Source organism: Penaeus japonicus, unplaced genomic scaffold (assembly GCF_977035675.1).
Source record: "Penaeus japonicus unplaced genomic scaffold, GWHDUDI00000001_assembly GWHDUDI00000037, whole genome shotgun sequence".
Taxonomy (NCBI): Eukaryota; Metazoa; Arthropoda; class Malacostraca; order Decapoda; family Penaeidae; genus Penaeus; species Penaeus japonicus.
In genome coordinates this window covers 3,483,962-3,496,461 of record NW_028234439.1, presented here as the reverse complement: position 1 = coordinate 3,496,461, position 12,500 = coordinate 3,483,962, and the positions used below count along the sequence as shown (strand labels likewise).

Below are 12,500 nucleotides of genomic sequence, written 5' to 3'. Positions count from 1 at the left end.
GAAAGAGGGTCCCTATGTCACGGTATGTCGGCCCACGCCGCTAACTCGCGGCTGGCCGCTAGCTTTTCGGTGCAAACACATACTTCTGCACGGTCTCCTCTAGTAGAGACCGGAGATGCAGCGGAGAATAGTGGTTTTAGTGGAAAACGAGATGGTAGTGCGATAGGGCCGCGCGACCCCCTGGCCTCAGCGCCATGTAGCGGAGGGAGGACCAGCGCGCCCCCTTGCAGTGCAACGACTGCCAACAGTGCCAAAAGTTTAAGTCCGTCTAGTGCTGCGAGTGCCAGTGATTATACAGTGAGCAAAAATGGCCACGCAGGAGCTGTTTCAGCACATCATGGAAGTGCTTCCAGTGATTCCAACGCGATTACCTCTTCCAAGTCAAAGGATGCCAACAGCAGTGAATGTTCTAGTGGTGGTGTGAGTGTCTTTGCGAGTGCACGAAGTCATAATCTGAGCAGTTTGGGAGAGAGGTCTTCCCCAGCGAGTGTCAGAAGAAGTGACGGGGGTCGGGAGTCCAGGATGGACACTGCCAACTTCAGACTGAGACTACGGAAGGGAGGTGGAGAGGGAGTCACTAAAAAGGGACCCTTGGTAAGTAGTAACTCGCGCTTTTCCTTGACTGATCTTTTGCTTCGGTCTGAAGGAAGGGGTGGCTGAGATAGAACCTCTTCTTTTAAGGAGGAAAACGGAGCCTGATGTATTTATTCATTCGTGTCTCCTGTTGCGTGTACCATCTTAAAGTCGAACAAGTAATCCTTTCATCTATCCATTATTCCTATCGTCTGAGACCAGCTTACAGTTTTGAGAAAAGGCTTTTACCACAATGAAAAAGGGAGAGGTTCTGAGCTCAGCCCCGTCAGACCACGAATGAAATGAAATGAATTATCTGTCTCTTTTTCATCCCTTAACGTAACTACACAAAATTCCAAGGAAATGTGTGTGTGTGTGTGTGTGCGTGTCTTGTGTGTGTGTGAGTGCATGTAGACGTGTCTGTACCCGCTTGCGTGTGTGTGTATGTATCTGTTTCATGTTACGAAGCCAGCCGCCAATACGTCCGCCATTTTAGGATAGTAGGAGGGTGTCCCAGACTGATGGAGGAGAGTCCTTTTAGGGTGGGAAGGATGGATCCTAATGGCAGGGAAGTGTGTGTGGTAGTGAGTGGTCGTACCTGCGTGGGAACTGACCTTGTGTGTGTGTGTGTGTTTGGGTGGAGGTAGGTAGGTAGGTAGGCCTAGCAAATAGCGGTTGTTAACTTTCCATGGTGTGGGAGAGTTTACAGACCTCACTTTTACTGTATTTTTAATTACCGTTCTTGTTGTTGTTTTTTCTCACTTCCTCTTGGCGTATTTTTTGTTGTTTTTCATAGAGGTATCGTTTGCTTTCTGTATATGTAGCTAGAGAGAAAGCAATACAGATGTATGGGTCTCTCTACATAACTCTAAATGTTTATTTGAGATTTATTAATTAAGACCCGATTGTAACGAGCCTCCCATATAAACATAAACACTGTCAGTTCACTTAGTGGGAATAACTAAGAATAGCCATAGAAAACGGACAAAGAAAAACGACACAAATACACAACCATCCGAACCAGAGTTAACCTAAACAGCTTTGCGAAACCAATCGAATGTGATCTAGAACGATTTGTTGATAATTCGCTCGTGATTGGCAGGAGTTGCTTTGATTTATGAGGTAATGATGGACCGTGAGACTTGTTTGAATAGCTGCTCGCATTCATAAATACGCACGCGATCGCACGTACATTCACGCGGCGTGTGTGTGTGTGAATCGTCTGCCTGTACGTATGAATGTAGTCGTACGGACGGACACAAGCAAGCAAACACACACACACACACACACACACACACACACACACACACACACACACACACACACACACACACACACACACACACACACACACACACACACACACACACACACACACACACACACACACACACACACACACACACACACACACACACACACACACACACACACACACACACACACACACACACACACACACACACACACATACATACACACACACACTCAGACACACACACACAATCACAATCGCACATACAAACACACCCTCACATTCACACTTACACCCACACCAACCGAGTCAAAACACTTAAATATTCAGACGTAAACTCATGAATAATTCACAAAATGGAGTCCATATTCCTTTGTTTCCTCTTGTTTGAAATTCCGGGACCTTGTCTAAGTGGCCGGCTTATCTATGTTATCGTAAGGCTGTGGCGTCACTCTTAATGATATGGAAGGTTCTCGTGACGGCAGTTTTTGTGTATTTGCATATATATACACTCGCTTTCACACTTACTCTCCCTATTTCTCTTCCTGTCTCAATTTTACTCTCTCCCTCTCCCTCTCCCTCTCCTTCCCTCTCTCTCTCTCCATCCCTCCCTCTTTCCTTCTTTCCCTCTTTCCCTATCCTCTTTTTTTCTGACTAGTTACGATTCCTGCTGTAGGCCTACCCCCCATACACACACACACACACACACACACACACACACACACACACACACACACACACACACACCCCCCCCCACCACCACACACACACACACACACACACACACACACACACACACACACACACACACACACACACACACACACACACACACACACACACACACACACACACACACACACACACACTGCAAAACACAAGACTATACAAACACACACACAAGAACACACACAAAGCCTATACAAACACACATCAAATCACCACAGATAGATCAGGAATCGATTAAATACAACCTTTTTTTTTTATTAAACAAATCCACGAGCCATTAATTAACACGACATAGGCCTATATTCCGATGGTTTAAACAGTTGATTTTCTCCTCTGAAACCCAAGGGATTTTATCGGCTGGATGGAATACATTAAGATTACATTAGACTAAATCCCTCACCGTGACGGGAGGAAGAGATCTGAAATGATAAAGACGTGATTATGTAGACTGTTAATGTTTCGCATAATGTGTTTCATGTTGGTGTACTGACATGAGGAATAGTAATGACTTCCTCCGCTTTAACAATGGAAGGTGTCGAGAGGGCCAAGGACCGTGTCTGTCTGTCTGTCTGTCTTGTATGTCTGTCTGTATGTCTGTCTGTCTGTCTTGTATGTCTGTCTGTCTGTCTTGTATGTCTGTCTGTCTGTCTGTCTGTCTGTCTGTCTTGTATGTCTGTCTGTCTGTCTTGTATGTCTGTCTTGTATGTCTGTCTGTCTGTCTTGTATGTCTGTCTGTCTGTCTTGTATGTATGTGTGTCTGTCTGTCGCATTGTGATGTCTGGGAGTGTGTGGTGGGTATGGTGATATTTGAAGGGGTGTGTGGTGGTAATGGTGGTATGTGAGGGGGATCGGGGGAGGGGGGGATAGGGGTCACACTTACTATGTCTACTTGGGTATGAGAGAGGGAGAGAGGGAGAGAGAGAGAGAGAGAGAGAGAGAGAGAGAGAGAGAGAGAGAGAGAGAGAGAGAGAGAGAGAGAGAGAGAGAAAGTGAAAGAGAAAGAGAAGGAGAAAGATAGAGAGTAAGTGAGTTAGTGAGTGAGTTATGGGAAACAAAATAACAATCCATTAATGATTCTATGAATATTCGCGAAAGAAGACTGAAGATTCAATTAAAAAAAAAGGGAACCAGAACCGACAGAAGAGGGAACCAGCGGCGACCTTAAAATAACAACCACGAACCATTAAAAACTCATAACGGGGAGGGAGGGGAGAGAGGAGGAAAGAGGAGAGGAGGAGGAGGAGGAGGAGGAGGAGGAGGAGGAGGAGAGGAGAAGAGGAGAAGAGGAGGGGGAGCAGAGGAGAAGAGGAGGGGGAGCAGAGGAGGGGGGGAGGAGGAAGGGGAGGAGGAGGAGGGGAGGAGGAGGAGGGGAGGAGGAGGAGGAGGAGGAGGAGGAGGAGGAGGAGGAGGAGGAGGAGGAGAAGGGGGAGGGGGGGAGACCCACCTCACCTCTTCACCTGCACAAGCACACGCTCACCTTTTTCATGCGTAGATACACGGGTGTGGGGGGGGGGGGGGGTTTATTAAAGCAGCCTCGGGGATCAAGACGGCAATTTCGACGCGTAAAAGATAGCATGTGAATGGCGGCCTTCCTTGCTCGACGCATCCTTTTAACTCTCTCTCTCTTTCTCTGTCTCTTTCTCTGTCTCTGTCTCTGTCTCTGTCTCTGTCTCTTTCTCAGTCTCAGTCTCTGTCTCTTTCTCTTTCTCTTTCTCTTTCTCTGTCTCTCTCTCTCTCTCTCTCTCTCTCTCTCTCTCTCTCTCTCTCTCTCTCTCTCTCTCTCTCTCTCTCTCTCTCCTTCCCTTCCTCTCTCTCCCCTCTCTCTTCTCTCTCTCTCTCTCTCCCTCCCTCCCTCCCTCCCTCCCTCCCTCTCCCTCTCCCTCTCCCTCTCTCCCTCCCTCCCCCCCTCCCTCCCTCCCTCCTCTCTCTCTTCCGATCTATCTATAACAACAAGGAGGTCCGCCAAGAGCAAGGGTTCATGAAGCCATGATTAAATCACGTAATGTTGACGCTGGGCCGCCCAACAGCTGGTGATAATTACGACCCACTTGTGATGAAGCATTCGGGAGACGGAGCTGAATATTATTGTCCTGTTTGTGGCGATGGTTTTAGTCGCTGACGGGAGGGGGGGGGGCAGTCTGAGCGTAGGATGTTTTTTTTTTTTTGTGACTTATACGGATGCACGCACACGCTCGCGAACACGTACTCTCCTACTCATGCACTTTTGTCATATACGTGTGTAAGTCTGGTACGCATTTTGAAGAGCACGCACGCACGAACGTTCATACTCACTCACTCACATCTACTCCCACGCAATCACCCATACACACTTTCATACCTGTATCCACACAATCCCACCCATCTATCCATACAGTCCCTCACTCACTCCTCACTTACCCATCCACACTCACCCCAACTCACCCAAACTCACCCACACTTACACACACACACACACACACACACACACACACACACACACACACACACACACACACACACACACACACACACACACACACACACACACACACACACACTCACTCACTCACTCACTCACTCACTCACTCACTCACTCACTCACTCACTCATCCCTCACCCACCTACTCACACTCACCCAAAACTACCATTGAATATTACCCAGGAATTATTAGCTAACGTATGCCTGTAGGAAAGTTACGGGGCGCTAACACACTCACTTCATGATATTGTTATTATCATTGTTATTATATGCTTATTTATATTTTTTCTGGGGGGAGGGGTCTTTATGATATATTAGAGTGATTTGCATTTTTTTTAATTTTTTTTTATTTTGTTGGTTTTCAATGGCATTATTATTGGTGTGCATATATTTTTGGTCTTTGTAATTTATGAAATTAGTTTGCATATGTTGTTATTTGCTTTTTGTTGGTTTTCAGTGACAATGTTGATCATTTTGCTTCAAAGAATGGTAGTCATCATCATCTATCTTGCATTTAAAACGTTACGCCATTTTTCACATTTATTTATTTTTTATTTGCTGAAAGGTGAAAAGTTTTTTTTGTAATTTTTCACATTTATTTATTTTTGTATTATTCTCTACTTGCAAAAAGATGATTTTTTTTTGCCATTTTTCACATTTATTTATTTTTTATTATTTTTTACACGCTGAAAGATGAAAAGATTTTTTTTTCTCCGTATATTTATTTCCTTGTTTCTTTCTCCTTGTTGACCTGCGTCACGTAGAAACCTGTTGGTGAGTCAGGGAATCAACCTTACGCGTTTATATACAGAAGTAGTTTCCTTTTGCGGTAGTCACGTGACCGATTTTTTTTTTTTTTTTTTTTTTTTTTTTTTTTTTTTTTTTGGGGGGGGGGGGGGGGGGCTTTGCGTTCGGAGTTTTTGGTTTTGCTTTAGGGTCGCGTGAGGAAAGGGATTCAAATTTGTGTCCATGGTGTTTACTTTGAATATGTTGTATTCGAGGGGAAGTGTTATTAAAATGATTGCCATTGTTTATTGTTATGTTAATGAGGGTTGCGGTTCTTGTGTTTTTATATGAATGATTGCTTGCAGTTTCTATTAGAGAAATTAAAAGTCTTCGGCAATTATTTTTTTATATATATAATTTAAAACGCCTGAGGGTGATTGGCCTCGTTTCGTTTTTTTTTTTAAATCAAGCCTTAAGTTATTAGCCTCATTTTTTCCCTACCGATCTTGTTCTTTCTTTCTTTCTTTTTGTACGAACGTTAATTAAGTTGCATCGAAACTTACGAGACACCTCTTCGCCTGCTGAAGTGCTGAAGTCGACGGCTGAAGTCGATACGAAGTCGATAGAAGTGTGTCCTCACGACTGATGTTATTAAGGAAAAAAAATCACTTAAGTTTTCGTCATTTCGAAGGTGTGTTAAGGAGGCGGAGATGATTTTTTATTTTTTTTTATTTCTTTTTTTTACTTTTATTGCATGCAGCCTTTGGATATTCTTTGTAAATTCTGTGAGGGTCATTCTTTTTTATTTATGACTTTGAAGACGAGTTATGGAAAGGATTTTGAAAGCTTTGAAGATTGAAAGGATTCTGTGAGGAAGTACTTTTGATGTTGTCATTTTTAAGATAAGATAATGCAAAGGATGCTCCGTTTGAAGATGTTTAGGCCTCATGCACGTCTTAAGTGGGTTCTGTGAGGAGGTATTGACTCACAGGACTGATTCTGCAAGGAATGAGGACATGCAAGCGATGGCCCACTCACCCTTCGGCCGCCTCGTCTTCCCCTCTTCAGCTCTCTTCCTCTCTCTTTCTCTTTCTCTTTCTCTCTCTCTCTCTCTCTCTCTCTCTCTCTCTCTCTCTCTCTCTCTCTCTCTCTCTCTCTCTCTCTCTCTCTCTCCCCTCCTTCTCTCTCCTCCCTCTTCACTCTCCTCCAGCTTGGACATCCTCTCTCTCTCTCTCTCTCTCTCTCTCTCTTCTCTCTCTCTCTCTTCTCTCTCTCTCTCTCTCTCTCTCTTCTCTCTCTCTCTCTCTCTCTCTTTCTTTCTTTCCTTCTCTCTCTCCTCTCTCTCCCTCTCTCCTCTCATTCCCTCTCTCTCTCCCTACCTCTCCAACCTCTCTCTCTCTCTCTCTCTCTCTCTCTCTCTCTCTCTCTCTCTCTCTCTTTCTCTCTTTCTCTCTTTCTTTCTTTTTCTCTCTTTCTCTCCCCCTCTCTCCCTCCCTCCCTCATTCCTGCCCACCCTCCAGCCCTCTCCTTCCCTCTTCCCCCTACCCCTCTCCCTCCCTCCCTCCCTCCCTCCCTCCCTCCCTCCCTCCCTCCCTCTCTCTTCTTCCTCTCTCCCTTCCTCCCTCCCTCCATCCCTCCCTCTTCTTCCTCTCTCACACAACTAATTAGAGCGTTGATTATCCTCACACGCTCGACCAGTTGAAAAAAAATAAAAAAAATGACCCTCTGCTCTCGCGCCGTCGAAGTCATTACGTAGGGGGCGCTTTTGTCCTTCCGGTGGGGGGGAGGGGGGGAAAGGGGGGTTTGAGTGTGGGGAGAGGGGGGAGGGGAAGGAGGGTTTGAGTGTGGGGGTGTGGGGAGAGGGGGGAGGGGAAGGTTGTTTTGTGTGGGGTTAGGGGTGGAAGGGGAGTGGGGAGCGAGGAGGAGGAGGGGGGAGGGAAGGGGAAGGGAGGTCTTCTATGGGGCTGGGGGTTTGGGGGGAAGAGGGGAGCAGGGTGGGGGGAGGGTATAGTTGTTGTTTTTGTTTGTTTGTTTTTTTGTTCCTTTGTGACGCTGGCGGGAGTCGAGGATGATCGGCGCTCGGTTTCTTTTCTTTGGGTTCGACGTCTTCTTGGTGTTGTTCATTATGGCTGAGGCGTGGTAGTCGTGGAGGGAGGTGGGACGTCTTGGCTGATTGGGATGGGTTTTTATTGAATGGCGAGGAATCTGGTATCTGGAATCTGGGAAGGGGATGGCTGTGGTGGTGGTGTTTTTATCACTGCTATCATTATTGTTATTATTTTTTATCTTGATTTTATTATCATTATTATGGATTATGATTATTTTTGTTATTATCACTATCATTATTATTATTGTCATTATGATTATTATTATTTTATTGTAATTATTATTATTGTTATTGCACTTATTATGAATAATATTATTGTTGTTGTTGCTGGTGCTGTGTTATGGTTATTACTATTACTATTTCTATTACTATTACTATTACTATTACTATTACCCATTCACAAGGGTAATGAGGTTTGGATAAGACCTTCAGAAAATACTGTGTAGCTCGTCTGCGTCCCCTCACCAGGACGCCATTTCCTCCGTTCTGTTCCTGTTCACGCCAGGCCGTGAGAGAGAACCGCTGGGGTATAGTTGCGAAGAGTCGCCTCTGCCGTCATTGAGAACGACTTCGGAACGACTTCGTGCTCGGGTCGTGGGCGGGGACGACTCGGGCATAGCCTCTGCCGTCCCTGAGAACGACACGAGAGCGACTTTCGTGTAGCGAAGCGAGGGATTCCGGCAGCAGGAGGCGGGCGGTCGCGGCAGCTGGAAGCGGCCTCCACGCGGCGAGGACAAGGGACACGCCGCCACCAGGAAGGTCCGTCGAGGCGTGGGCGTGGGCGGAGCTCCGATAGCATGGGCGTGCCAAGGACACGGAGAGGGGACGGGGGTGGGGGAAAAGGAGGAAATCTCTAAGGATTCCGGAGCCTTTGGCGCGCCCATATTTACCCCCCCCCCTCCCATCGTCCTTATACCCACGTGAGGGATCATGGGCGGGAAAGTCTTACGTTGCTGCGGCTTCAGATATTTTTTTTCGGCCGCCCGCCATGCAGTAGCTGTTCCATAAGGGCGTGCGGATATGCGGATATACAGCATCAAGTGCCGCGATGTGCCCGCGATGTGTTCTCGTCGCGTGCCGCAAGCGTCGCGCGCGGAGTCAAAAAGTCTCCCCGCGACAAACTTCCTGTTAAGAAGATCATTGTTAGAAATTGCTGGTGACAGGAGTAAAAGGAGCTCGCTCATTTTCGCCACTCAACTAAACCCCGCCTCCCCCCCCCTTCCCCCCCCCTTCCCCTCCCCCTCCCCCTCACCCCAGTCAACGCGCTGAACTCTCGCAACCTCGTCTACAGTGAACCCCCGGTTCCCGCCCGACCTCCAGCGACATGGCTAGTCTGTGTTCGCTAAATTATTCTTATTTTTGTTGTAATTACCGTTTTTGTTTCGATTTATTTTTGTTGTAATTACCGTTTTTTATTTCGCTTTTTTTTCTTCTTCTCTTCCAAGTGTTCGTTATTGCCGATTTTTCTTTTTTTTTCCTTTTGTTTTTGCTCGTGGGTTTGGTCCTAATATCACTTCGTTATTTATTTTCCCAATGAGTTAGTAGCCTGTTAGTCTCTCGCGGTACCTCACAAGGCTAGATAGAATCGTAGCCCCACCTTCTGGCTCACTAACCTAGCCTCATAGCCCACCATCTTGCCCGCTAGCCTAGCCTTATAGCCCACCTTTTGACCCACTTAGCTATCCCTATTCCATCAGGCTCTCCTAACACCCCCCCCACTCCCCCATTAACCTAACCCACCCTCAGACCCACTAATCTATCCCTGTAGCCCACCTTCTGTTCCCGTGACCTATGTCAGTAGCCCACCTCTGTAACCCACCCTCCCTCTAGCCCACCTCTGTAACCCACCCTCCCTCTAGCCCACCTCTGTACCCCACCCTCCCTCTAGCCCACCTCTGTAACCCACCCTCCCTCTAGCCCACCTCTGTAACCCACCCTCGAACCCCCGAGACAAGTCGTCCTAGATTGGTAAATAGCTCTCGTTTGGGCGATCCAATCATTTTTCCCTCTGCATAGATACTCGACTCGCGAATGGGGAAGTAAAAGTTAGTAAATAAGTAAGTAAATAGGTACGAGTTAGTAAGTAGGTATGAGTTACTTAGGAAGTTAGTATGAGTTGATAAGTCAGTACCAGTTAGTAAGTAAGTAAGTAGGTACGAGTTAGTAAGTAGGTATGAGTTACTTGGGTAAGTTAGTACGAGTTGATAAGTCAGTACCAGTTAGTAAGTAAGTAAGTAGGTACGCGTTAGTAAGTAGGTATGAGTTACTTAGTAAGTTAGTACGAGTTGATAAGTCAGTACCAGTTAGTGAGTAAGTAAGTAGGTACGAGTTAGTAAGTAGGTATGAGTTACTGTGGTAATTTAGAAGTTGATAAGTCAGTACCAGTTAGTAAGTAAGTAAGTAGGTACGCGTTAGTAAGTAGGTATGAGTTACTTAGTAAGTTAGTACGAGTTGATAAGTCAGTACCAGTTAGTGAGTAAGTAAGTAAGTACACGCGCGCCGGGAAGTGAGTTAGTGTGTAAGTATGAGGTAGTAAGTATTAGTTAGTAAGTACGGGTTAATAAGTCAGTACGAGTTAGTAAGTTAGTACGAGTTAGTTAGTAAGCACGAGTTAATAAGTCAATACCAGTTAATAAGTAAGCATGAGTTAGTAATCAAGAACGAGTTGCTAAGTCAGTACCAGTTAGTAAGTAAGTAAGTAAGTACACGCGCGCCGGGAAGTGATAAGCAAGTGGCGGGAACAGAAACGCTCTTCCAGCCGCCATGTTGTCTGGTGGGGGATGGGGTGGGGGGTGGGGGTATGTTGAAGGGAGGGAGGGAGGGGGGAGAGAGAGAGAGAGAGAGGTCACGTGACCGAGCGCCCCTCCTCACGCCATCCTCTTGGGGAACGGGAGGGGGGTGAGGGGGAAGACTGGGGGGTAGGGGGTATGGGTAGGGGGTTTGCGTCTGTGAGTGATGAGGGGCTTGTTATACATGAGGCGTGGGTAGGTAGGTGGGTGGAGGGAGAGAGGGAGGGAAGGAGATCTCGAGAAAGCACGTGCTCGCGGGAAGGGAATCATTTCGCGGATTGTTCGCCTGTGTGTGGTGCAAGTTGCAAGGGGGGAGGAGAGAGAGAGAGAGAGAGAGAGAGAGAGACAGAGACACAGAGAGAGAGAGAGAGAGAGAGAGAGAGAGAGAGAGAGAGAGAGAGAGAGAGAGAGAGAGAGAGAGAGAGAGAGAGAGAAGAGAGAGAGAGAGAGAGAGAACAGAGAGAGAGACATGAGGACAGAGAAAGACTGAGACCTGAGAGAAGAGAGACAGAGAGAGAGAGAGGTAGGAGCGAAGCAGAGAGAGAGAAAAGAGACAGGGGGGGGGGGGGGGGGGGGGGGGGGGGGGAACCAGGTAACACACCTCGGGGAAAGAGGATTTGAAGTTTTTGTGGGACCATTTGAGAGAAGACTTATCAGACCTACACAAGTCGGGAAAGTGGAGAGTAGGCTTGGCAGCGTATGAGTGTTTACTAAGGAGGGGTGGCCATGTTGTCAGAATCTTATCCGACCCTACTAAGGGGGGGGGAGGTAGGCTATGCAGCGTCTCGTTGTATTTTACTCATTTTTTATTTAGTCATTTATTCATTTATTTATATGTTCATTTGATTTAACGCCTTTTTTATTTTTTTCTTATGGAATTGTCGGTGTTCCCAGAGCGTAGAAGAGGTTAAAAGATGATGATGTGTCGCTGACTGGCGGACGAGGGCTGTCATGATTGAGCAGGTTGCAAAAGTGCAGATTCAGCGGATGAGATGGGGGGAGGGGAGAGAGAGAGGGGAGGAGGGAGGGAAGGGGAGGGGAGGGGAAGGGAGAGGAGGAGGGAAGGGGAGGGAAGGAAGGGAAGGGAAGGAAAGGAAAGGAAAGGAAAGGAAAGGAAAGGAAAGGAAAGGAAAGAGGAGGGGAAGGAAGGAGAGTGGAGGAGAGGAGAGGGGGAGGAAAGGGAGATGAGTAGAGAGTAGAGGGAAGGGAGGAGGGGAGAGGAATGGGACGAGGAGGGAAGGCAGAGGGGAGAGTAGTGGGAAGGAAGCAGGCCGCTTTGCCTTCAGTGTCGTGGACCGCGGCGACCGCTATCTCCCTCCAGGTTCATGAGTCTGCCATCACCAGTGCCATCATGAGGCTCGTGTCAGACAACATGCTATCTCCCTCCAGGTTCATGAGTCTGCCATTATGATGAGGCCCGTGTCAACATGAGCATAGGGGACTACCAGCATTCTTTGCCTTTGTCTTTTCAGAACGGGAGCAATTGTTCAATACGCATCGGTTGCGAAGAAATGGCGAGGAAATTGCAAATTAGTGCAATAATCTTCTTCAGTGTCGTCTTGTCGTTGAGGAGATGCAGGTAAAATGGCAACTCATCCTAGCGACTTGCCAACTCCGAGCTCATGCTGATAGCACAAGTTTTCGTTGCATGTAGTTTTTTTTTTCTTTCTTTCTTTTTTTATGGCTAGGATTAGTTTTGGTCTTTTTTTTTCGAAGCACTGGTTTGTCTAAGGTCATGGAAGAGGGGGAGAGGGGGGAGGGGGAAGGAGGGAGGGAGGGAGGGAGGGAGAGAGGGAGGGAGGGAAGGAGGGAGAGAGAGAGGGGGAGGGAGAGAGGGGGGAGGGAGGGAAAGATAGAGAGAGC

General features: G+C 47.2%; 1 protein-coding gene across 1 annotated transcript in view; it reads left to right on the top strand.

The window, feature by feature from the left end:
* The window catches only part of LOC122251477 (mitogen-activated protein kinase kinase kinase 1), a 104,277-nt gene that overhangs the window by 265 nt on the left and 91,512 nt on the right, over positions 1-12,500 (top strand). Inside the window, exon 1 of the mRNA XM_043013467.2 lies at positions 1-594. This exon is cut by the window's left edge and continues 265 nt beyond it. Coding sequence (XP_042869401.2) covers positions 25-594 — 570 coding nt within the window. The 5' untranslated portion in view covers positions 1-24. The remainder of the gene's footprint in view (positions 595-12,500) is intronic.